We start from the raw sequence: 27,552 nt of genomic DNA on the forward strand, positions 1-27,552 counted from the left end.
TTCTCGTTTTCTCCTTGGTGTGCAAACATCAACTTCTGAAACAGCTCTGTGCTACTCTTATCACCGAAGTAAGACTGTAGCAGCCCTTTCAACTCTTTCTCCATTTACATCTCCTTAAAGTGACCTGGTTTAGTGATTTTCAGTACCCCTCTGATGATTTCACTCTCACTCAAATGTTCGTGTAGGCCCTCTCCAATCTGTCGGCATAAGCTAAATTGAAGCTAATCTCAGAGGTAGACTCACCAATCTGGCCTCCATGCACTTTAAACTCTCTCAGTGAGAGATATGAAGGTTCTCTCCTGCCATTTTGGTCATCGGTAAAGCGTGGGGAGGGTGAGTCTAAAAAGGAAGTGGGAGAGAGCTGGATTGTGGGGACATGGTGTAGGGATCCGTAGCATGAATCTTCCGGCCGAGTTCTTCATACATCTTGAACATCTGCTGGTACTCAGTGTCTACTGTGTACATTTGGGAATGGTTGGTATTTGTGTTTGTCAGATGTTGTGTGATCAGAATGACCCTGAGTTTCCCCTGCGCTCAAATCATGTGTTTTATCCTTTTGTGTTGCTACATGCTGAGACTGAGTAATTTGTTAAAAAAAAATTTCCTTAGATTTAGCAGCATCGCCATTCCCCCATCTTCCCTTCCCATCAGGCTCTTACAGCACAAAAACCTACTTATATAATCAAAACATCCCTCTTTATCCCTTCATTGATTTGTTTAATGTTTTTAGCACTGAGGAAGAGTTCATCATCAGGCAATTCACAAAGTGCTTTCCTGATCTCCCTCACCAGATTTCTTCTCTCCTTTGCCATTGTACCGACCGCCGAATCACCGTTAGCAACAATCAAACAACAGCAAGGATTCCATGCAGAGATCCATGGCAAGCTGATCTTCATATTCTTTTGGATGAGCTCGCCTCCTCCAGCAGGTGTTGCTAATCCCGGAAGAGCCCCCAAGAACTGTAACAGGTACGTAACTTCCGTATCAGCTGGCAGTTAAGCGTTCCCAGCAATCTGTGGAATGGTGGAATAAAGACAGGACAAAACAGTGTGTGTGATCAACTCTGGTCTTGCTGGGTTATGACCTGCAGCCCAACAGACACCATGCAACACACGGCATTCCCACAGACCCTCTATTGGTCTGGTGGAACCACCTTTCTCTTAAAACATTGTCACATGCAAAACCCATTTAGGTCTCTTTAATTGTGAAGAAACAACAATCGGGGCATTACATTTACATTGACTGAAAAATCACAGTCATTATATTATTTATATATTTGCTTGTATGTTGCAAATAAAATCATAATTTTTTCTCCTTTTTTGAACAGCAGATAAATATCTCAGATGTATATTCTAAATCTGTGCACTTCATTTTCAGATCAGATGAAAAAAAAAAAACACAGTTAAACTGAATTGTGCAACTGCTGAGCCTGTTTAAGCCTGCATGTGCTTCAGCTTGTACTACAAAAGTGAAAGGCTTTCTGCACATATTTCTGAACGGAGCCAGAACTGATCAGAAAAGGTAAAATTAATGAATTCATAAATAACATGATAGATAGATAGATAGATAGATAGATAGATAGATAGATAGATAGATAGATAGATAGATAGATAGATAGATAGATAGATAGATAGATAGATAGATAGATAGATTGATTGATTGATTGATTGATTTCTGCTATTCCAAACAATTATGTAGTTTGGGTTGTAAAGTTGTGCTATGATAAATTTGAATGAAATCAGGGTTTCCAAGGTTTCTCTCATCATTTATTTTTTTTATGAAAGTTCCATACAAATTTAATCGAGAAGAGAACCACTTTCACACTGAGCTTAATTCTGTCTGAATTCTTCAGGTCGCTCTTTCTGAAAACAGATTGAATGCAGCTTCAAGTACATTTACAGAGGCTCGGCTCTTAGGCACATCACGGCCAAAGCGCCGGTTGTAGAAGCTGAGCATCTGCAATCATTTCAAACCAATTACACAAACAAACAACAAGTGAAAGTATTTATGAGTATGACATGGTAATGTTTAAAATCCTTTAAATTAAAAATATAAATTTTCTTCCCGCACCAGCTGCAATTCAGTTTTTCTCCTCTTCCTTTGTGAACTGAAATATCTGTGTGAACAAAATATTTATCCTTAGATATCAGAAACTGTATTTTTTTTTCTTTCTTCAACTGTTTGCATTCATTATGTGTGTCTATCTTGTATTACAAACCGTACATCCTAGCAAGTGATTAATGTGTGATTTAAAATCAGCATATTTCAATCATTAGTGAGCACATTGCTCCTGCTCTTAACTCCTGCACCTACCGATTTTGGGGATTTGTCATGAGTAATAAAAGTGTCAGAAGAATACTTGGTCAGGGTTTTAGGTAGTTCTCATGCTAAAGGGTCATGAACAAGCCACAGCTTGAGCCATGATTATATAAATACTTAAATAAAGGGGACATTTTAAATCTAAACTCTACTCCTATAAACCCACAATTCACTATGAGACACTCGATACTTAACAATGGCATTCAGAATCACAAGATCTGTCTATTTAAATGGATCCAGGATGCTATTTAATGTCATTATGATATGAAAGATTTGACAGATGAAATAATGTTGTTATTAATACTTGATGTACATGTTATAATAACATGCTTTGTTCAAATTATGTTCTAATAGAGAATTTGCAGAGGTGCAGTATTACCCTACAGCACCAGGTTCCAGGGTATGATCCTGAACTTTTGCTCTAACAGTTTAATATACTAATGAAATATTCCTTTCCGATTCTCTGTTTTTCTTCAACTGTATAAAAACATACACAGGGAGGTGGACTGGTTATGCTAAAGTCAATCACTTATTACTTTTGAGTAACTTTTTCCACACTTACAATGTGTCAGGGATCCACCTGCCACGCCCCCTTTTATGGCTCTCATGCCTCCGCTCTCCCTGGAGCTCCAGGCTTAACCACGCCCACCTGGGGCTCGTTGTCTCTCATGCCTCCGCTCTCTCTGGAACTCCGTGCGCGCGTGTGTGTGTATGTGTGTGTGTGTGCTTGTTTGTATCTCTCTCCCTCTCATTATTAAAACCCGTGCGAGCTGTACTCTGGCTTTCGCCGCCTGTTTCACTCGCACCCTAACAGAATAACAAACCCCTGAAAAGGAATATACGAACTTGAGTTGTGTGTGGTGGGCGTTCTGGCGCAATATGGCTGCCGTCGCATCATCCAGGTGGATGCTGCACATTGGTGGTGGTTGAGGAGAATCCCCCTTTCATATGTAAAGCGCTTTGAGTGCTGCAGAAAAGCGCTATATAAATGTAACAAATTATTATTATTATTATTATAGTTGTGGAGCGTGACTAGAGGCAAATTCGGCTCGTGCGCCCTTATTATCCGGCTTCTCACAAGGGAACTAGAGATGGTCGAACAGTTTGTATACCATCTCTCTCCCGCTCCTGAGAGCACGGATCTGCCCCAGTGTTTCCCGGAAATCTCCGTTCTGCACCAGAGTTTCCCGGAGAGCTCCGCTCCGCCCCAGGACCTCCGTGGGATCTCCGCCCTGCTCCAGGCCCTCCAGGATGGCTCTGCTCCGCCCCAGGACCTCCAGGAGATCTCTGCCCTGCTCCAGGCCCTCCTGGACGGCTCTGCTTCGCCCCAGGGCCTCCAGGAGATCCTCACCCTGCTCCAGGACATCCAACAGAGCACAGCTCCACCCCAGGGCCTCCAGGGGAGCTAGGCTCCGCCCCAGGACCTTCAGGAGAGCTCGGCTCCGCCCCAGGACCTCCAGGAGAGCTTGGCTGCACACCAGAGTCCCCAGGAGAGCCCGGCTCCGCACCAAAATCCCCAGGGGAGCTCCTCTCTGTCCCAGAGCATCCCCGTGAGCTCCTCTCTGTCCCAGAGAGTCCCCGTGAGCTCCTCTCTACTCCAAGGTTTCCAGGGGCTCCTCTCCGTTCCAGGAGTGCCTGCTCCGCTTCAGAGTTTCCTTGAGAGCGTCGAACCGCTGCCTGGTTGCAAAAGGGACGTCGCACCATTGCCTGGCCGCAAGAAGGAGGTCATATCGCCTCGGACCGCCTATGACGGTGGCATGGCAACCCACAGTTCCTCTGACAGGCCCAGGTCACTTCCAGAACCATCCAGCAGTGATGTCGCGGTCCCAGACTCTTCTAAAGGCGACACCACAGCCCCAAGCTCTTTTGATGGTGACGTTTAGCCTCTGAGCTCCTCCGATGGTGACGTCTCGCCTCTGAGCTCCTCCGATGGCGACGTCTCGCCTCTGAGCTCCTCCTATGGCCTCCGCGATGAGCTGCGTGCCGTTTTGGACCTCCACTGAGGGCGTGGTTCCGTCCCGTGTCTTCAGAATGCTCATTGTCCGGTTACGGCTCTCCGCCGGGGTTGTCGCTCTGCCTCGAATCCTTCCCGGCCTTCCCTGGTTTTGCAGCGATTCTGAACGGGTCCTTTTCGACCCTGGACGGACACTGGGATTCTCTTCCCGAGTGCCCTGGCCCTCCGGGCATCTGTGGGTTTGGGGCGTCAGGTGCCACCCCCTTTGCTCTTCCTGGCTTAAGAATGCACACCTGGGGCTCATTGTCTCTCATGCCTCCGCTCTCTCTGGAGCTCCAGGCTTAACTATGCACACCTGGGGCTCATCATTGCTCCACCCCGCTCCTACATAAGCTCCTCACTCTCACTCACAACATTGTTTGTTATTGAATGTATGGGTTCTTTGTTTCATGCAGGACTATATGCCTTCGGTTCCATTCAGACGTCACTTGCAGGATTCTTTGCTTTCCGTTCTGTCCGGACTCCACTATCCTGTACCGGCTGCGCTTCTCCTCCCCGCGCATCTCGGATCAGCTATGCTTCTCCCCAAGCGGGCCTAGGACTCTCTCAACCTAAGGACTGCCATGTGTGTGTGTGTGTGTGTGTGTGTGTGTGTGTGTGTGTGTGTGTGTGTGTGTGTGTGCTTGTGTGTATCTCTCTCCTTCACTCTCGTTATTAAAACCCGAGCGAGCTGTACTCCGGCTTCCGCCTCCTGTTTCACTCGCACCCTGACACAATGTGTAAAAATTAAGAAAAAAAAAACACATTCCTTGTTTAATTTGGCATTATGTTTTCTTGGTTTCATCTGACCTTTGAAGCAACAAAAAACTTGCTAAGCATGAACATGTAAATGATCTCTATAAATAAATAAATAAATAAATATTATTACATTTTTTTTCACAGCACAGTGAAAGAAATATTTTTTTGTTGTTTGTTAGTTTTTTTAATGATTCAGATTAAGTACATTTTAATATTGCACAAAGATGATAATGATTTTATTTACTAGTGGTAAAAAGCTCTCTAAACCTGTATGGCCCTATGTAAGAAAGCAATTGCCTCTAAACCTAAAAACTGGTTGGGCCACTCTAAGTGGCAACAACTGCAATCGAGCGTTTGCTATAACTGGCAATGAGTTTTTTACATTGCTTTTCTTGTACATACTTGTACATTCTTGTACTTGTACATACAAACTGCAGTTCATAAATTATGATTTCATTTACTAGTGGTAAAAAGCTCTCTAAACCTGCCTGGCCCTATGTAAAAAAGTAATTGCCTCTAAACCTAAAAACTGGTTGGGACACCCTCAGTGGCAAAAACTGCAATTGGGCGTTTGTTGTAACTGGCAGTGAGTCTTTCACATTGCCTTTTTTGGACTTTTCTTTGCAGAATTGCTTTTATTCTGTCATGTAATTTAAGTTTTGTTTGAAGTCATGCCACAGCATTTCAATTTGATTTAAGGCTGGACTTTGAGTAGGCCACTACAAAACCTTATATATTTTTTTTGGATCATTGTCCTGCTGCATAACCCAAGTGCGCTTGAGCTTGAGGTCATGAACTGATGGCCAAACATTCTCCTTCAGGATTTTCTGGCAAAGTTTAGAATTCATGGTTTCATCAATTATGGCAAGTCGTCCAGGTCCTGAAGTCGCAAAGCTTGTCACACTACTGTATCAAATCTTGGGAATTCAATTCAATTCAATTCATTTTTATTTGTATAGCGCTTTTAACAATGAACATTGTCTCAAAGCAGCTTTACACAGATAATGTGGTGATTAAACATAAATATGTTCTTTGTAAGTATGTTTGTCCCTGATGAGCAACTGTGGCAAGGAAAAACTCCCCGAGATGGCATAAGGAAGAAACCTTGAGAGGAACCAGACTCAAGAGGGAACCCATCCTCATCTGGGTTACACCAAATGTCCATTTGAAGCAGATATACAATGTTGTGGGGTACAGTGATGATGATCAGAAGCAAACTGCACGCCCGAGTCAGTGCAGCAGACCGCCGACACCAACTACAGTCCAATCCGTCCTCAAAGCACCCGTTCTACTCCGGAATTAAGAGACCGTCCCGAGCTGCACAGAAGTGTGAAGATCCAAGGAGGGAGAGGGCAGGAACACTGGTCACTGGAGCCTCAGGAGCATGTTTAACTCGACCGAAGAGAGAGAGAGAGAGAGAGAGAGAGAGAGAGAGAGAGAGAGAGAGAGGGTGACGGGAAGAGAAGGATATGGATTATTAAGTGTAACTATTGGTGTACGAAAGTTAATGTCACTGTGCAGTTTGGACTCCGGCAAGACTCGCTATGGCAGCATAACTAAAAGGGAGAACCAGAAGGTAACACAGACATGAGGGATCTCTGGGATAAGAGACGACCCACCACACCACCGTCAACAAATCTGAGTGAACGTGTGAATGTGAGGGGACGACAGCATATAAATATACCAGTTCACCAAACACTCTATATCCATGTTCCCTCCAGATCTGTGCCTTTACCTAAGAGAAATCTACTGATAAAAGGCTTGACTAAATAAATACGTTTTCAACCTCGACTTGAACACTGAGACTGTGTCTGAGTCCCGAACACTGATTGGAAGGCTGTTCCATAACTGTGGGGCTTTATAAGAGAAAGATCTGCCCCCTGCTGTAGTCTTCATTATTTGAGGAACCAACAGATAGCCAGCACCTTTTGATCTAAGTAGGCGTGGAGGATCATACTGGTACAGAAGTTCACTCAGATACTGCGGTGCGAGACCGTTAAGTGCTTTATACGTCAGTAGTAATATTTTATAATCAATGCGAGATTTGATTGGGAGCCAGTGTAGACTGATTAAAACAGGGGTGATGTGGTCATATTTCCTAGATCTAGTGAGGACCCTTGCTGCTGCATTCTGGACTAACTGAAGCTTATTGATGCACTTACCGCACACCCAGACAGTAAAGCGTTACAGTAGTCTAATCTAGAAGTAACAAAAGCATGAACCAGTTTTTCTGCATCCTGTAACGACATCATATTTCTAATCTTAGCAATATTTCTAAGGTGAAAGAAGGCGATTCTGGTGATATTATTCACGTGAGACTCAAAGGAAAGACTCGGGTCAATAATCACACCAAGGTCTTTGACAGCCGTACATGCTGAAACAGAAACACCATCCAGAGATGCTACGTAATCGGAAAGTTTACTTCTAGCTGCATGTGGTCCTAGTAAAAGTACTTCCGTCTTATCTGAGTTGAGCAGAAGAAAGTTATTAAGCATCCACTGTCTAATGTCCTTTACACACTTCTCAACATTGTTAAGCTGATCTCTCTCATCTGGCTTTGCTGAAATATACAGCTGTGTGTCATCAGCATAGCAATGGAAGCGAATCCCATGTTTATGAATAATTTCACCAAGAGGCAGCATATATAAAGAGAAAAGCAGTGGGCCTAAGACAGATCCTTGAGGAACACCAAACTTTACCTCATAGAGCGTGGAGAACTCACCATTTACATCCACAAACTGATAGCGATCAGTCAAATAAGACCTGAGCCAAGAGAGAGCTGTTCCTTTTATTCCTACAACATTCTCAAGTCTAGCAAGCAGTATAGTGTGATCAATGGTGTCAAAAGCTGCACTAAGGTCGAGCAAAACAAGTAAGGAGACAAAACCCTGATCAGAGGCCAATAACAGGTTATTTACCACCTTAACTAGCGCCGTCTCTGTGCTATGATGAGGCCGAAATCCTGACTGATACATTTCAAAAATGTTATTCATAAGCAGATGTGAGCATAACTGCTGTGCTACAACCTTTTCTAAAATTTTGGATATAAAGGGGAGATTTGATATCGGTCTGTAGTTGAAGTTGGAATAATCAAGATGTTTTTTTGGCAAATGTGAGATAAGCCTTTGTGTTCTTTTTGGTCAGCAGTCTCTTTCGTATCATTGAATTATTAATTAAGACAAGTGAGGCCTGCAGTTTTTTATATTTTGCTCTGGGTTCTTTTGTGAGTCGCAGTTGCACTCTTGGGAAGGTTCAACACTGTTCCAAGTTTTCTACATTTGTGGATATTGACACTCACTGTGGTTTGCTGAAATCTCAAAGCCTTAAAAATGGCTTTGGAATCCTTTTCAAACTGATACGTAAATGATTTAGTTTATCATCTGTTCTGTAATTTTTTTTGGATTGCGTCATGATACATTGTTTTTTGAGATCTTGTAGTATGTTTTACAGGTTCTATTTAAGTGATTTCTTGATTCAACATGTTTGGTAGTTGTTTAGGCCTTGGTGTGGCAAAGTGAAATTTAACTCAGCTTTCCAAAAAATGTGGGCAATCACTGATCATTCAAGTTGTAACAAGGGGTGGAGGAGGAATTACTTTTTCACCTCGGGCCATGTAGGTTTGGACAGCTCTTTTCCTTAATAAATAAAATCATTATTTAAAAACTGCATATTGTATTTACTCGGGATGTCTTTGGGTAATATTACAATTTGCTTGATGAGCTGTCTGTTCTTTAAACAGTAACTTGTCTTTATTAACAGTAATATGGATCACTCTAAGACTGACCACTTCAGTGGATCTCCACAATTCAAAAAGTGGTAAGCAATAATTTCATTTGTCATGAATATGTATTGAGAATATAAAAAACATCTGTAAAAAACATTCATATTCAAACATTAATTTTAAGTCTACATGTATTATTTTATAATATTATAGAAATATACATCATAGGGCAGGGGTGTTGAAATTAATGCCCCATTACAGTGGCATTTGTTTTAAAAAGAATATGTTGAAAATAGATCAGATAGAACTGTAAACAGTGGACATAAAGCATTGACCAATAGGGTATAACCCTATTAGTTATAATAATAATATGGATTGTATTATATATAATTAATTAACATTTTTAATATTTATGTCAATCAAATGTTTAAAGGGAAAGCAATTATGAAAACATGAAATTGTTAAAATATCTTAAAAGTTTAGAGCATTACAGTTTTTTAGATTACTTATACATGATTCATAAAACAATTCAAAATGTTCTCGAAAATATAAACACAATTTCATAACTAACACCAATTCTTTGTCAAACACATCACAAAAAAGTTTTCATTAACCTTCCATCGACATACAGAAAAAACTCTCTTCTATGGAATTGAGGAATGGAGAGTAAGCTAAAAGAAACATGTTTGAAAACTTGTCATGGTCAGAGAACCAATAGTGAACCAGAGTAGAATGATAGAACACAGTGAGTTGTACTTCCTGTCACTGGCTCTTTTGGTCTTGCTAAATCATTATAGGATCATAGAGATGGTTGAAAAAGATTCTGTTTTGTAAGGTGGAGAACCTCCAAAATGGCACACCATCCAATAATGTTTGCATTTATATTTACAATAATTGCAAGACACCCTTCCAATTATCTCTTTACCAGTGACATAGCACTTGATCCCTCTCTTTTCCTATCTGTTAGTTGCTAAATTATTGCTATGGTACTTTACAGTATGTGGTGGCTACTGTGTTGCTACATTGCTACTAGGCTTCTATATGATCCCAGGTGATTACTAAGAAAGCTCTGCTGGTCATAAGATACTGATATTGATTTATGTGATATCTCATATTTTTATAAGATAAGATAAGATAAGATAAACCTTTATTCGTCCCACAGTGGGGAAATTTCTATGTTACAGCAGCAAGACAAAGAAATAAAAATAGATGCAAATATATATAAAAAAGAAGAATATACAAAAAAATAAAAAACAGAAATAAAAATAAATAATAATAACAATAATAATAATAATAATAATAATAACAAAGAAATAAAAATAAATGCAAATATCTAAAAATAATATACATATACTACAATACCAGTATATATACAGTACAATGTAATAATACGAATAGGAGAAAAAAACAAAAGTACGCTTTTTAAGTCGTTTTATAATGGACCTATCAACCATTATGTGGAGCTTTTGTGGATTAACATAAAAATGTATACCTGAATATTTTAAAAAGAAGAAAAAGAAGAAGAAGATGATGAAAAAGAGAACTGTACAATAATTACATAAGAAACAACAAAAGGAAAAGTTAAAGCAAAAGTTAACAAATTAATAAAGAATCGAATCACATTATACGAATAGCAGTGTTGCTGTTGTTATTGTTTTTTTTTTTTATTTAGTGTGTGTGTGTGTGTGTGTGTGTGTGTGTGTGTGTGTGTGTGTGTGTGTGTGTGTGCAGTGAAACACAGATTAATAGATCAGACTCATCAGTACCCAGCTTTGTGTCTCTAAAAAGCGATAAATCTATGACTTTAGAAATAACATTTAAGGAGAAGAGAGAATCTACACCAGGAGATGGGTAACAAACTTTTGCATGTAACTTGAATTAGTTAACATTACTGTCATTTATATTTTTAATATTATTGTAAAGATACATTTACTGTTTACTTTAGTAGGAAAGCCTGTACATATTTGAAATTTTATCATCCAGCAATTATGTGGCAGCAGTGTGATTCATATATTTTTATGCAGAATAAAACAGTTAGTTAATGGTCACATCATATATTAGAAATTATTAGAAAATATAAAGACCATTCATTTTTAAATATTCTAATGTTTAATTTGGAAATGAGCAGACATTCATCTTTATGTGCATAATATTTTGCCTTGATGATTAGCCTGTATTTAAATGTGTAAATGTGCAGGTGTTCCTAATAAAGTGGCTGAATATGATAATGGTCTATTAAAATGCACATATGCATGATAAATTAAACCTATTGTCTTCACAGTGTCTTGATGCAAGCAAGAGAGAAAACAAATAGGAAGAATATAATTACAGATGCAGGGTAAATTCAAACTCTGCATTATTTAATCATTACGCTGATAATATAAACATCTCTCTATTCACTTTGTCCTGGGAATTTTTACACATGTTTTTATAAGAAGCACATATGCTTTTGACACAAGAACAATTAAAGAGAGGTAATGTGGTTGATATCTAATTGTGTATAATGTTAGATATCCCCATGTATCTTACCATTTTACAGGTGTATTTCTGTAACCACTGAATCTTATCTTCATGGAGCATGCAAAACAAATCTGATAATGAAGTTGCAGCATATGAATGAGGTAATTACAGAACACGGAAACCCCGCACTTTTCAATGAGATCTACACCGAGCTTTGCATCACTGAAGGAGAAAGTGAAAAAGTCAATAGAGAACATGAGGTGAGACAGATCGAGGAAGCATTCAGAAGAACAGCAAGAGAGGAAAGACCTATTAATTGCAATGACATTTTTAAGCCCTTATCTGAAAAAGGCAAATCCATCAGGAGTGTTCTGACAAAGGGAGTTGCAGGAATTGGGAAAACGATCTCTGTGCAGAAATTCATTCTTGACTGGGCCGAAGGAAAAACAAATCAGGATGTTAATTTCATATTTCCATTTCCCTTCCGAGAACTCAATTTGATGAAGGATCAAAAACTGTGTCTGATGGAGCTTCTTCATTTCTTTTTTCAAGAAAATCAAGAAACAAACATTTCCAGCTTGGGCAAAATACTCTTTATCTTTGATGGTTTGGATGAGTGTTGTTTCCCTATGGATTTCCAGAACACAGTACAAATTTGTGATGTAAATGAATCAGCATCAGTGCATGTGCTGCTGATAAACCTGATCAAAGGGAACCTGCTTCCCTCTGCTCTCATCTGGATCACTTCACGTCCAGCAGCAGCTGATCAAATCCCTTCTGATTGTGTTGATCGGATCACAGTGGTACAAGGATTTAATGACCCAGAGAAGGAGGAATATTTTAAGAAAAGAATCAGTGATCTGAGCCTGAGCAACAGAATCATCGCACATCTAAAGTCATTAAAAAGCCTTTACATCATGTGCCACATCCCAGTCTTCTGCTGGATTTTAGCCACTGTTCTAGAGAGAATGTTGGTTAAGGCAGAGTGTGGAGAGATCCCTAAGACACTGACTCAAATGTACACACACTTTCTCATCATTCAGACAAACATCATAAAGAAAAAGTACAAAATGAGCAGTGAAGCAGATATGGTTCTGAAGCTGAGTAAACTGGCATTTAAGCAGTTGATTAAAGGCAACATGATCTTCTATGAAAAAGATCTGATGGAGTCTGGCATTGATGTAAAAGAAGCATCACTGTATTCAGGTGTGTGTACACAGATCTTTAGAGAGGAGTTTGGACTTCACCAATGTAGAGCATATTGCTTTGTACATCTGAGCATTCAGGAGCATCTTGCAGCTCTGTATGTGCACCTGACATTCATGAATGAAAAGAGAAATATTCTTCAGGGTCTGTTGTCTAAAATGTTGACGCTGCTAAAACAAGTCAGAATCTCAGATGTACACAAGTGTGCTGTAGATCAGGCTTTACAGAGTAAAAATGGAAGTCTGGATCTTTTCCTACGATTCCTTCTGGGTTTCTCTGTGGAGTCCAATCAGAGCCTCTTACAAACCATTCTGAGACAAACAGGAAGTAGTTCCCACAGTACGCAGGAAACAGTTCATTACATCAAGAAGAAGATCAGAGAAAATCCCCTAACAGAGAAATCAATTAATCTTTTCCACTGTCTGCATGAGCTGGATGATGATTCTCTAGTTAAGGAAGTCCAACACCACCTACAATCTGGACAATTTCAACAAAGGGAACTTTCTCCTTCGCAGTGGTCAGCTGTGGTTTTTGTGTTACTGACATCAATTCAGGAAAATGATTTTGTTCTTAATAAATATACCAATAAACATTGTACATCGGATGAAGTTCTTCTGAAGCTTCTGCCTGTGGTTTCAGCATCCAGACGAGCTGAGTAAGTAATAATGAATATAACTCTTACAGTATTAATTATGTAACAACTTCATAACCTAACTCATCATTAGAATTGTAGTTACACTATAAGGTAAAAACGATCTGGATCCCTGACTATCTTGCCCAAAAAACAAATCTAATTCTTTAAGGCATAGACTAAACACGACCTCTGATGGTGTGCTGTGGTATTTGGGAATGTAATTGGTCTGCAACAGTGTTTAGGTAGGTGGTACATGCCAAAGTAACAAACACATAAATGCCAGGAATCTAAGTGTCGAATAATGTACAGAGCATCGCAAGCTTTGTCCCACTATGGACCACTTCCATGCCTGCGCACTGCTTCCTACTGACTGTTGGAAAGTCGGTGTAGTTGACATTTCATGGGAACAAAGGCAGGTCATATCAAAGGATCCATTATATCAAATGTTGCAGTGTGGTGCATTGAGATTTGGATGTATGCAGCAAAGGACACTCCACTTCCACAAAGGACACAACCATTCACCTACTACCTCCATGATAGTTACTGATGTAAGTGAACACATCTTGAATGCACAAATTTTAATAAATAATTTTAATAAAAGTCCAAATGCAAAGGTGTTCAAGAAACAAAAATATCAAAGGTCAACAAAGCTGAAATGAGAAAGGCAATGAATGAAATTAAGCATGTACTGCACAGTGAACTGAGTGAATGAAAGTTCTTCTCTATGGAAGCGGTGTGTCAGTAATTGATGTATGTAATCTGTAGATTGCTGACTGACAACACTGTAGTAAATAAAAAATGAAGACCAGGGTGGCCATGTTTAAAGCGTATAGTGTTTTCTGAGGAGGGAAGTTCTGAATAGGCAAGGACCTGGAACCAACAGCACTTGATCTGTAGAATAATTCCTAAGGATGACTCAGCCATGGAAAAAATATATATGTACCAGCTGAATTTAATAGACATCTTGCGTCTCAAAGTTGCTAACTTGCAAACTCTTGCACACTTCATTTGCTTTTGCCACTTTTTCATGTTTTGTCGGGTATTACTTTTAGTACCACCATTTAGGTTCCATTGTTCTTTTCTTTTTCTGCTGAAGCATTAAGTTAAGGTTATGCTTTTTGGTTACTGTTATGTTATGCATATATGTACGATAGCAGTAGTGAACAAATCTAAAACAGTAGCAGAATGTAATCCCGTCTAAGGTTTGAGCGATTAGCTAACAACAAAATGTAGGCAAAACCAAGGGTTAAAAACAGAAACAAGATTTAAAAACAAAAAACGTGAAAACATAAAAATAACTGCCAGGTTAATCGTTAGTAAAACTATGGGTTACTTCACAAAGACAATGCTGAAACAAAATGATGGTGGGGGAATATTTCACAGTCATTGTTTGATTGTTGTTTAAATATTTTATCATGTATAAGATTCTTTTGTTTAGTCTTTAGTCTTGCCTTTAGTCTTGCCTTGCCCTGGTTTGTTTTCTTAGTTAAAGTACTTTCTGCATTTGCATCTCAATATATTACAGGTATGTTTAGCTTTAGCTTTTGTAGAATAAAGTGATTTAAACCGATGATTTCCAGCTGTACTACTATCAGAGGTGTCATTATAAAAGCACCTTTTGTCCATTCAGGATCCAGAATCTAGAGTTCTGTGCTATAAATGTAGATTACTTCCAGTACAAAACACATTACACAATAAATGATGCAGCATGTATACCATGTTTGTACATTTTATATGTTAAAAAGATATGAGAACTTGTTTAATAATTTACACTATTAAAGCATCATTTATTTGGTCTTTCTTTTAGATTTATTCATTGTGATCTAAATGAGAGAAGTTATGCTCTTTTGGCCTCAGTGCTTAGCTCTGAATCCACCAGTTTGAGAGAACTGGATATGTCTAGGAATGTGGTCAGAGATTCCAAAGTGAAGTGTCTCTCTGCAGGACTGGGAAATCCTCACTGTAAACTGGAGACATTGAGGCAAGATCATTTCTCTGAATGTCACATAAACTGCTCTACAGTAAATCATATTCTCTAATTGTTACATTGCACACTCTTGTGATTAATATTTAGATTCCAAACTACATCCTTGTGGCATATTTCGTGGCATGTTTCTTGGTCTTTTAACAAAGCTAAATAAAGCTACAGCTTGTTGGATTTTAAGATTTCTTGCTACAGATATTACTTCGAAACTTGTCAGTGAAGATCATCAACATGTTGCTTTATGGAAAATATGGTTTATTTGTAAAACACCGAATGTCAAAAAAATTTGTCTTCCATCCAACTATCTTTGTCATTTCATCTAAAACATTGTTATTGTACATATACAAGCTATTGAATTAAAACTTTCTTATAATTTATACTTAAGATTCTCATTCAATATTAGTTGAAGACTGCAGTAATTCTTGAAAGATGTTTTGCTGAATTGATCAATGTGTCCTTAAGTAAGAGACTGAAGTGTGTATTTTTCTCTCTGCAGGTTGTGTGCTTGTGCTATCTCATTTGAAGGCTGTGCTGCTCTCTCTTCAGCTCTGAGATCCAACCCTTCATATCTAAAAGTCCTGGATCTCTCTGAAAATAAACTCAGAGACACAGGACTGAAATGTTTCTGCACTGTGGTGAAAAGACCTGCTTGTAAACTGAAGACACTGAGGTAAGAATATTTCTCTGAGAGTCACATGACCTGTTCCTCAGTAAGACACATTCACACAGATGTTTTAGGATCAGCAACAGATGTCTTGTAAAGGAAAAATTATTTTATTTCAGACTGCACTGAGGTTTTTCCCCATGTTCCTAATCTGATCACAATATATATGAAATTTAATAAAGCAGCATAAACATCACTGAAAAAAGGCAGAGCAATCATCACTTTCAACACTCTCTCACCCAGTTAAAATGATGTTACCTCTGAAAGGCTTTTGGGAAAATAAATCCTGAGTGCTTGTGTAAGTCATTTGGAAGAAAATAAGCCCGTATTTGTCACATACAACAATCAGCCTTAACATTTAAACCACCTGACTAATATGGTATAGTTGCTGCCAAAGCAGATCTGGTCCATTAAGGCATGGACTCCTGTATGCTTTGAGGTGGAATCTCCATGCATCTGATTTCTTTCCCACAGATTCTTGAATACAATTTTTACAGTATGGCAGAGTTCATTATGCTGCTAAAAGAGGCAAATACCATTAGTGAATACTGTGCCATAAAGGGTGTACTTGGTGTGCAACAACGTTTAGGTAGTTAATATCATAAATTATCAAGAATTTACCACCATCATTAAATTATCACTATTAAAAGCCATTAACATGACCAACGCAAATGTAATACACAGTTATTTTACGGCAGTTGTGACTGTGCTGATGACGATCATTATTCTGCATGTGCTAAACTGATTCATGACTGCGTCATTGTTTTTCTGCAGGTTGCGTGATTGTGGTATTTCAGATGATGGATGTGCTGATTTGACTTTAGCACTGATATCAAACCCCTTACACCTCAGAGAACTGGACCTGACTGGAAATAAATTTAAAGACTCTGGATTAAAATGGCTCTTTGCTGTACTGAAGAAACCTGACTGTAAACTGGAAACTTTGAGGTAAGATCAACTCTGAGTCACATGACCTGCAATAAGACACATTTTCTAATATTTGTAACTGAAGTTGTTTATATATATATATATATATATATATATATATATATATATATATATATATATATATATATACAGTATACAGAGGTGGCAAAAGTACACACATCCTTTACTTAAGTAGAAGTACAGATACTCATGTTTTAAAATACTCGGGTAAAAGTTGAAGTACTGATTAAACTTTTTTACACAAGTGAAAGTACTTAAGTAAAAAAGTAGTTATTACTTCTACGAAGTATTTGTACTTCGTTACTTCCCACCTCTGACAGTATATATATACACAGTGAGGAAAATAAGTATTTGAACATCCTGCTATTTTGCAAGTTGTCCCACTTAGAAATCATGAAGGGGGGCTGAAATTGTCATCGTAGTTGCATGTCCACTGTGAGAGACATAATCTAATAAAAAAAATCCAGAAATTACAATATATGATTTTTAAACTATTTATTTGTATGATATAGCTGCAAATAAGTATTTGAACACCTGTCTATCAGCTAGAATTCTGACCCTCAAAGACCTGTTAGTCTGCCTTTAAAATGTCCACCTCCACTACATTTATTATCCTAAATTAGATGCACCTGTTTGAGGTCGTTAGCTGCATAAAGACACCTGTCCACCCCATACAATCAGTATGAATCCAACTACTAACATGGCCAAGACCAAAGAGCTGTCCAAAGACACTAGAGACAAAATTGTACACCTCCACAAGGCTGGAAAGGGCTACGGGGAAATTGCCAAACAGCTTGGTGAAAAAAGGTCCACTGTTGGAGCAATCAATAGAAAATGGAAGAAGCTAAACATGACTGTCAATCTCCCTCGGACTGGGGCTCCATGCAAGATCTCACCTCGTGGGGTCTCAGTGATCCTAAGGAAGGTGAGAAATCAGCCCAGAACTACACGGGAGGAGCTGGTCAATGACCTGAAAAGAGCTGGGACCACCGTTTCCAAGGTTACTGTTGGTAATACACTAAGACGTCATGGTTTGAAATCATGCATGGCACGGAAGGTTCCCCTGCTTAAACCAGCACATGTCCAGGCATGTCTTAAGTTTGCCAATGACCATTTGGATGATCCAGAGGACTCATGGGAGAAAGTCATGTGGTCAGATGAGACCAAAATAGAACTTTTGGGTCATAATTCCACTAAACGTGTTTGGAGGAAGAAGAATGATCCCATCCCTACTGTGACGCATGGGGGTGGTAGCATCATGCTTTGGGGGTGTTTTTCTGCACATGGGACAGGGCAACTGCACTGTATTAAGGAGAGGATGACCGGGGCCATGTATTGCGAGATTTTGGGGAACAACCTCCTTCCCTCAGTTAGAGCATTGAAGATGGGTCGAGGCTGGGTCTTCCAACATGACAATGACCCGAAGCACACAGCCAGGATAACTAAGGAGTGGCTCTGTAAGAAGCATATCAAGGTTCTGGTGTGGCCTAGCCAGTCTCCAGACCTAAACCCAATAAAGAATCTTTGGAGGGAGCTCAAACTCCGTGTTTCTCAGCGACAGGCCAGAAACCTGACTGATCTAGAGAAGATCTGCGTGGAGCAGTGGGCCAAAATCCCTCCTGCAGTGTGTGCAAACCTGGTGAAAAACTACAGGAAACGTTTGACCTCTGTAATTGCAAACAAAGGCTACTGTACCAAATATTAACATTGACTTTCTCAGGTGTTCAAATACTTATTTTCAGCTGTATCATACAAATAAATAGTTAAAAAATCATACATTGTGATTTCTGGATTTTTTTTAGATTATGTCTCTCACAGTGGACATGCACCTCGATGACAATTTCAGACCCCTCCATGATTTCTAAGTTGGAGAACTTGCAAAATAGCAGGGTGTTCAAATACTTATTTTCCTCACTGTGTGTGTATATATATATATATATATATATATATATATATATATATATATATATATATATATATATATATATATACGGCCACCAAAGAAAACTAGCAAAGAAAATCTAAATATATTCAAGAAAACTTAAAAAAATCTGCACAAGCTATTCAGATTTGACAGGCATGCATTGTGGGATCAAGAGCAATAACTCTTTCTTCTGTGCAAAGTCCTCTATGTGAGAAGACTTATTCTGTACAGTATTCATACAGTGTGTTGTTATTTTTGCATTGTTGTCAGAAAACCACCTGCCACGCCTCCCTCCAAGGCTCACACTCTTGCTCAGCCTCTCCCTCCTACTAATCACCTACACCTGTCCTACTCCTACTAATCACCTACACCTGTCCTTCATTTACTCGTCCACTTTATAAGGTCCCTATTCCCCTTCACTCACAGTCCGATCTACTAATTACGACCATACATCACAAACTACCTACCTCTCTTGTTCCCTGTGCTTTCATGCTTCTATGTTCCTGGCTACGCTTCACTGGAAGCCCTCAGTTAAGTGTGCCATATTGCTCCAGTCTCTTATCAAGCTCTCGATGTGTTTGCATGTTTAAACCAATAAAAGACATTCAGATTTACTTCTGGTTTCTGATGACTGGTCTATCCGTGACAGAAGATCAGACCTTCAAAACATACCAATCCATGACAGAAGATCAAACCTTAAAAAACCTACCTCGATGGATCCCCAACCAGCTCCAATCACAGATCCATTCCATCCATTTAATCGCATTTAACATGTGATTAAATGCATCTCACATTTATGTTTAAGCACTTTTATTAAACATTCTGGCCTTCCTGACCTGGGGATCCATGATATTACAGAGTAAGAATAGAACACTGAGGATTTTGGACTATAGTTAATGTCAACAGTCTGCTACACTGACTCTGGACTACAGTTTGCATCTGATCACCATCACTGCACACCTCAACATTGTTTATCTGTAATAAATGGACATTCAGTGCCACCCAGATGAGGATGGGTTCCCTCTTGGGTCTGGTTCCTTTCAAGGTTTCCTACTTATGCCATTTCTGGGAGTTTTTCCTTGCTACCGGCGTGCTCATCGGGGAAAAACTTACACTTACAAAGAACATCTTATTCATTCTTTATCACCAAATTATCTATGTAAAGTGGTTTGAGACAATGTTCATTGATAAAGTGCTATACAAATAAAAATGAATTGAGTTCAATTGAATTAAATTGAAATTAACCTTTCTTCTCAGGCAACTGTTCCCACCTGCTTTGAGTCTGCTACCATTGTGCCAGTGCAAAAGCACTCCACTGTAACAGAACTTGATGACTTTCTTCCCGTTGCACGTGCCCCAGCTTGGCTAAGGACATCGCTCTATCTATTCACTTCATTGTCCTTGCACCCCCTTTTGCCTCACCACCATTGTCGCTTCCCCTACTGGCCTTAAGGGGTCCAGGCTCTCCTAACTTTGGGCACATCAGACTGTGTCTTGAGTGGGGTCTTGTTTTTTTCTTGTTTTGTTTTGATTTATAATACAATTTTGCATTTGCATCCGCCTCCATTTCTCATGGATTTACCATGTATAATTTTTTTTATTGTCTCCACATGTTTTGTGGTGGGTTTGTGATTCATTTGTGTTTCTAATACCCCTGTGTTTCCATTGTTACATCGCTAAGTATTGTTCAGTGTTTGTCACTTTTTTAGAACAAGCCTTTGCTTCAGGTTTTGATTTCCTCATTTTCATTGCAATTTTTGTTTTTTCTTGTTCTTGATTTTGTTTAGCTCCCCTTGTGCTGTTTGCTTTATAAACAACGGAAATTTTAATTAATGTCAGGAATTCAGGAATATTCCTCCTTCTGCCCATTTGATTTGGTTTGGTTTCATGTCATGTCCTGAACTAAAAGTATGAAGAGTGTGTCATTGTCTCTCTGCAGTTTGTGCGGTTGTGGCATATCGGATGAAGGCTGTGCTGCTCTGGCATCAGCTCTAAGATCCAATCCCTCTCACCTGAAAGAGCTGGATGTATCTTGGAATAAACTCAAAGACTCTGGAATGGAGTATCTCTCTTCTGTACTGTGGAATCCTCATTGTAAGCTGGAAACCCTGAAGTAAGATAGCTTCTCTTTTATGACCTGTTTCTCATCAAGATACATTTAGTATTTGGTGCATTATTTTAGAATTTATGACGCAAAACATCCATTTACTTTTTGTAGGAGGGGAAAAAAGACATTTTTGACATTTAAAATGCCTTAAATGTATCAGCCTTACAGTGCCTTGCGAAAGTATTCGGCCCCCTTGAACTTTGCGACCTTTTGCCACATTTCAGGCTTCAAACATAAAGATATGAAACTGTAATTTTTTGTGAAGAATCAACAACAAGTGGGACACAATCATGAAGTGGAACGAAATTTATTAGATATTTCAAACTTTTTTAACAAATAAAAAACTGAAAAATTGGCCGTGCAAAATTATTCAGCCCCTTTACTTTCAGTGCAGCAAACTCTCTCCACAAGTTCAGTGAGGATCTCTGAATGATCCAATGTTGACCTAAATGACTAATGATGATAAATAGAATCCACCTGTGTGTAATCAAGTCTCCGTATAAATGCAACTGCACTGTGATAGTCTCAGAGGTCTGTTTAAAGCGCAGAGAGCATCATGAAGAACAAGGAACACATCAGGCAGGTCCGAGATACTGTTGTGGAGAAGTTTAAAGCCGGATTTGGATACAAAAAGATTTCCGAAGCTTTAATCATCCCAAGAAACACTGTGCAAGCGATAATATTGAAATGGAAGGAGTATCAGACCACTGCAAATCTACCAAGACCTGGCCGTCCCTCTAAACTTTCAGCTCATACAAGGAGAAGACGGATCAGAGATGCAGCCAAGAGGCCCATGATCACTCTGGATGAACTGCAGAGATCTACAGCTGAGGTGGGAGACTCTGTCCATAGGACAACAATCAGTCGTATACTGCACAAATCTAGCCTTTATGGAAGAGTGGCAAAAAGAAAGCCATTTCTTAAAGATATCCATAAAAAGTGTCGTTTAAAGTTTGACACAAGCCACCTGGGAGACACACCAAACATGTGGAAGAAGGTGCTCTGGTCAGATGAAACCAAAATCGAACTTTTTGGCAACAATGCAAAACGTTATGTTTGGCATAAAAGCAACACAGCTTATCACCCTGAACACACCATCCCCACTGTCAAACATGGTGGTGGCAGCATCATGGTTTGGGCCTGCTTTTCTTCAGCAGGGACAGGGAAGATGGTTAAAATTGATGGGAAGATGGATGGAGCCAAATACAGGACCTGGAAGAAAACCTGATGGAGTCTGCAAAAGACCTGCGACTGGGACGGAGATTTGTCTTCCAACAAGACAATGATCCAAAACATAAAGCAAAATCTTCAATGGAATGGTTCACAAATAAACATATCCAGGTGTTAGAATGGCCAAGTCAAAGTCCAGACCTGAATCCAATCGAGAATCTGTGGAAAGAACTGAAAACTGCTGTTCACAAATGCTCTCCATCCAACCTCACTGAGCTCGAGCTGTTTTGCAAGGATGAATGGGCAAAAATTTCAGTCTCTCGATGTGCAAAACTGATAGAGACATACCCCAAGCGACTAACAGCTGTAATCGCAGCAAAAGTTGGCGCTACAAAGTATTAACTTAAGGGGGCTGAATAATTTTGCACGCCCAATTTTTCAGTTTTTTATTTGTTAAAAAAGTTTGAAATATCCAATAAATTTTGTTCCACTTCATGATTGTGTCCCACTTGTTGTTAGTTCTTCACAAAAATTTACAGTTTCATATCTTTATGTTTGAAGCCTGAAATGTGGCAAAAGGTCGCAAAGTTCAAGGGGGCCGAATACTTTCGCAAGGCACTGTAAGTATCTTTACATTTACAAAGACCACTATTCAACCTATTTTGAACCTAAAACAGTGAACCCTGCAACCTGTGCTCATTTTTTCAAACTAAATTAAGGTCAGATATACAGCTTGCAGTAAATCATGTTTATAGGTCCAAGTGTGTGTCTAATATTTGCTCAGCAAGCATAAGTGTCTTTGTCCAGTCTTTCAATGACTGGGACAGTCCAATCTCATGCATGACAAGCTTTAATTTAAGTTCACAGTAAGATATCCATTTTTCCTTTACTCTGTTCTAGAAACTATTTGATTTGTATGATAGAGTAATGTACATGTCATTTGGCTCTCTTTCTGAAACACCTGAGCAGTCTGAGTAACTTCTCACTCTCCCCCATGTGTCTGCTGTTCTCCTGCAGTACCTGTATGCACTCTGGCCGTTCACTGTCAGACATTATAATGTTTATCAATTCGGATTTCTTTGACTATCTGCATATTCTTTTCAGTTTTCAGCTTGTTTTTTCTGTGTATTTTCTGCCAAGACTGCACCCTTGGTTTATTCTTCGTTTTTTCTCTTGGAAAAATGTGGGACAGGCTGCCACAATGGTTATGACATGTTCTTTGATGGTTGGCTGCCAGAACTTTCACTGAAGAAATTGAGGGTGTGAGTGGTTCCTGTGTTGCAGATTAGTCAGGAGGAGTGATTGCACTGGATTACCTAGGGGCATAAAGTACATTTTGAAAGAACACCTTGGAAGATTTGTCATTTCAATGGCTTCCTGTCTCAATTGTGTGACACTGGAGGCCATAGTACTTCACAATATGGTTACTTTGCTTGAGGGTTAGCAGTTGCTAAACACCTTGTAAACACTGATGGGTTGATCAAAAACCTGCTCAACTCCTCTGCAAAGGCAGCACAGTTAGAGCAGAAGTGATTCTTAGCAACTGTGGCCAGCAAGATGGTTTTCCTTGAAAAGGGGGTGATGCTGTAAGCAATTATGACTTTGTCTAAAGTCAAGTTGACAGCTGATGAAATAAGGTAAGAAACGAGACTAGAGCCTAAGAAGCACTGTGGTGTGGAGTGAATGGATGCTTGACTGAATAACACTGATAACAGTGTCACTTTAATACCAGCACATGGACACTTTTGGGACACTGGGACACTGGAAGCCATGCTGAAACTGGGAGGTAGTCATCTGGAGAACTCCTAAAGACATAAAATTAGACAACAATACAAAATGTCCAGCAATCTCTGAACAAGTAACATCTTGTGGTACTAAATAGATCTCTTGCTTTTGATTGTCTCTTCTGAGTCATGTCCAGCTTGGTCTTTCTCTCAGCGCTGTGACTTAAACTCAGGTCAACAATATTAAACATTATTAGTGAGCTACAGGAGATAGTAAACTCAAGTGATACCCAAGTGGAGAAACTGACTCAAACCGGGTAAGATTTTGAGTTGAGAGTCCCAAATAAAATAAAATGCAAACCGAGAAAAAAGGCACAAAAAAACATTAAACAAAGGTAATAACCACTGTTCAGAAACCAATAACAGGAAAGCAGGTATTTCTGCAGTAAGTCTGTAGTGACAGGTTTAGTGAAAAAAATCTCTTGCTAAAATGATTTGTTTGTCCTCAAGAACGTACGGCTGATTCTTTGCAGGTTGCGCAATTGTGCTATCTCAGATGAAGGCATTGCTGTTCTGACTTCAGTTCTGAGCTCAAACCACTCATGTCTGAGAGAACTTGATCTGTCAAGAAATCAACTGAGAGACGCAGGAGTAAAGTGTCTCGCTGTGGGACTGAAGAATCCTCATTGCAAACTGGAGACACTGAGGTAAGATCATCTCTCTGAGAGTCACAAAACCTGCTCTTCAGTATAAGAAACTTATCTAATAGAGAAACTGAAGTGTGTAGGTTTTTCATTGAAGATCATGAGAGGAAAAATCATTTAATTCCAATGCACACATACACACAGTTTGTGTGTCTTCCATAAGATTAGAAAACCCTTGCCTGTGTAAATTGATGAATGCCAAAGCTAAATTCTGAAAAAGAGTTTGTCAGAAGAAGCACAAGATATTCTTTTTGAGTCAAGAATATCACCATAGGAAATTTTTTTTAAGTAAGGCGATGCTTGAGTCTTGCCAACTCCCTGTCATAAATCATTTACTACTTCCCTAATTCTATGTTATAAACTCAAAAGTGGCATGTGTGTGCAAGAAATTCATGTTTGTGCAGGACGGGAATGAAGGCACAGAGTACCAAATACATACCGATCTGATATTGTACAAATGTTGGCTCTAATAAACTCTTGCACAGCTTTAACGCCTCATTTTTTAAGACTTTCAAAAGTTATTCTTTCCTTTTGTAAACAATTACATAAAATGTATTAAAACCTTTAAAATTTCTTCTTTTAATATTAAATGCTGTAACACCAGGATAACCACTGGCAGTGATTTTCACAGATGGAGTATTTTACTAAAGTGATGATGCTCCTGATTCTGTGTGTTTTAAACTGAAAGAGTAAAGAATGTGCCATTGTTTCTTGGCAGGTTGTGTGATTGCCATATCTCAGATGAAGGGTGTGCAGCTCTGACATCAGCTCTGAAATCAAAAACTTCACATCTGAGAGAACTGGATCTGACTGGAAATGACCTCAGAGACTCAAAATATAAGCTGCTTTTCAATCTTAAACTAAAAGATTTAAGGTGATTTACAAGTTTTTAGAAAATTGATATACAGATATTTAGAAAAATTTAGACAGCGTGTTTGATTCATTTTGTTACGGTAAACTATAAGTAATCAGGTCCTATTTCTATATGAGCTATTGATTTTTTACACATTTTTTAACTACATCGATGTTTAATGTTCATGTTGAAGCTGTCAGCTAATATATATATATATATATATATATATATATATATATATATATATATATATATATATATATATATATATACAGTGAAACCCGGTTATGTCGATGTCCTAGGGGGTCGCCAAAAAGCATCGAGATAACCGATGATCGAGATAAACAAAAATCAATTAGGCTGTAATATATTAACGTGCTTAAAATTTCTTTATGTACATGATGTGCGTTAATTAATGAGAATGTGCATGCACGTGTTTTTGGAGGGTTTTTTACACAACAGCGTTGCCGCGATTTGTTTGATGAAGGCATGCTATTAAAATGTACATACATGTTTGGTAACTGTCAGGAATCCACCTGCCACGCCTTCGGCGCCCCCTTCGGCGTGGCAGGTGCTTTCTCGGCCGCTTTCTCTGAAGCTCCCGGCTTCAATCGCGCACATATGGTGCTCGTTTATCATCATCACCAGCTCCTATTTAAACTTCCACACTCTCACCGTCCGTTATTGTTGGTATATGTTGGTTCACGGCGGTCGTTGTTATCGCTCATGCGTATCCCGGTACGTGTCTTCCCACCGGCACTCTCTCAACGGCTGCGCTTTTCTTCCCAAAGCGCATCGCGGATTCCCCCGATCCTGCCATTGGTAATTCTATGCTTATGCTGCTCATCCCACGTTCCGCGCCGCGCTTTTACCAAACGCCGCGCGCCTCCCATACATCGCATTACATTTAACAACAAAAGGCATATGTGCACTAACTAACAGCAGAGATTCACAAGTATACAATACAACACCTGTAGCAGCTGTAAGGCTTAATTTTTCTGCCACTTCATCGACATAACCATTAAAAAATGCTTAGACAAAGTAATTCTAATTCTAATTCAAAGTAAAATCTTTTTCTTTTTTTTCTTTTTAGTTCAGTTTTTGGCTGTGAAGAATTTTCAGCTGATGAAGACTGCAGAGAAGATTAAAGGCTCTTCTCTGCTCTGGCACTAAAATGGTAGAACGAACTTTCCCTAGATGTCTGAACAGCGAAGTCCCTGGCTATCGTTAAGTGACGGTTGAAGACCTACCTCTTCCTGAATTACTTAACCCTCTGGAGTCTGAGGTGTTTTTGGCTTCTTGAGAGATTTTGACATGCTCTTACATTTGGTTCTTTTTAGTTGCTTTTAAAATATATTATTGACAAAAGACTTATTACACTGGGCTACCATAATATGTAAACAGCTTATATGTGTGTGTTTGTATTTTTGACAAAATAAGGTTTATGCGTGGTTTTTGAAAAAGCAAAAAATAAAAACTCACTGTAATGAGGCCACAAAACCGATAGTAAACATGTTTTCCCAATACTTTTTGAGAACAGAGCTTCTAATGTAGGGTTTTTTTTTTTTTTAATCATGTGAAAATCATCCTGCCTGCTCATTCACATTAAACAATACTTTGATTTAAAAATTTTAAGACACTTTCTACTTTGAAAGGCCATATGCGAAGAGGAGTCGACATGCTGTGACTGACAGCTTCGTAGACAATGGGTCGCATAATGAACTGTCGATTACATAATGAGCTGTGGATCACTGAGCAGGATCTGCGTGAGAAGTACATACTACAACAAGGAATGTGTTTCCTTTGTGGTTTATTTAAAATACACATTAGCAAGGACAGCATTAAAAAGGGAATTGTGTAACAATAAAACAATACAGTACAGTATGTATAAAAAATAAAGAGTGCAACAAAAACGAACACAATACATTACAGTAGGGATCCTCAAATCCTAGCCTGTAGGGCTACAATACTATGCATTAAATAATAATGGTGTATCCATTTGAGGAATCGGCAAGAACAAACAACTTGAACGTCCACTTGGCTTGGCTTTTACGTACTGTGTCCTCCAAGTGTTAGCTTTGCATGCTACCATCCTCTCATCCACGGCTAAATGTCTTCTAGGATGATAAATTGCTTTGCATGTCTTACGGATTGTGTCCATAAGCTGTTTCACTCTGAACAGACGGTCATGTTCAGATGTGCCCCTCTTTCTGTCATTTTCTTTGTCTGCATCTGGGTGACTCATGTGTACATTCCACGAAATTGTCCTGTATCTGTCCCTTGACATAATTGTTGCTGGAAAGGGAACTGTGAAAATTCTGCTCTGTCGCCAGTAGTCTATGATGGAGGGCAACTTTACCATTGTAAAATAAGAGCCCAATG

The 27,552-nt window shown here is 39.1% G+C and overlaps 1 protein-coding gene across 6 annotated transcripts; it reads left to right on the forward strand.

Annotated features, from left to right (window-relative positions):
• The first annotated feature begins 1,450 nt into the window (after nt 1-1,450).
• Nucleotides 1,451-26,529, forward strand: LOC124386871 (NACHT, LRR and PYD domains-containing protein 12-like). 6 transcript variants are annotated; one of them, XM_046850900.1, is made up of 13 exons: nt 1,451-1,521; nt 2,674-2,719; nt 8,831-8,887; nt 10,524-10,643; nt 11,074-11,130; nt 11,332-13,113; nt 14,900-15,073; nt 15,573-15,746; nt 16,515-16,688; nt 20,552-20,725; nt 24,147-24,320; nt 25,036-25,191; nt 26,264-26,529. In XM_046850900.1, exons 3-13 carry the CDS (start codon nt 8,835-8,837, stop codon nt 26,316-26,318), a joined length of 3,093 nt encoding a protein of 1,030 aa, XP_046706856.1. In that variant the 5' UTR covers nt 1,451-1,521; nt 2,674-2,719; nt 8,831-8,834; the 3' UTR covers nt 26,319-26,529. The 6 variants fall into 6 exon arrangements, with proteins under 6 accessions (XP_046706856.1, XP_046706857.1, XP_046706859.1 ...); XM_046850901.1 differs by lacking the exon at nt 2,674-2,719 and having other exon boundaries at nt 1,456-1,521; XM_046850898.1 differs by lacking the exon at nt 1,451-1,521 and having other exon boundaries at nt 1,563-2,719.
• Nucleotides 26,530-27,552: the final 1,023 nt, after the last annotated feature.

This window comes from Silurus meridionalis, chromosome 6, assembly GCF_014805685.1.
Source record: "Silurus meridionalis isolate SWU-2019-XX chromosome 6, ASM1480568v1, whole genome shotgun sequence".
Taxonomy (NCBI): domain Eukaryota; kingdom Metazoa; phylum Chordata; class Actinopteri; order Siluriformes; family Siluridae; genus Silurus; species Silurus meridionalis.

Coding starts and splice junctions, on each gene's coding strand:
- LOC124386871 (XM_046850898.1), top strand. CDS start 2,646: ATGCTTTGTTCAAATTATGTTCTAATAGAGAATTTGCAGAGGTGCAGT. Junction 2,720..8,830: donor CTACAGCACCAGGTTCCAGG/GTATGATCCTGA, acceptor CTTTATTAACAG/TAATATGGATCACTCTAAGA. Junction 16,689..20,551: donor TGTAAACTGGAAACTTTGAG/GTAAGATCAACT, acceptor GTCTCTCTGCAG/TTTGTGCGGTTGTGGCATAT.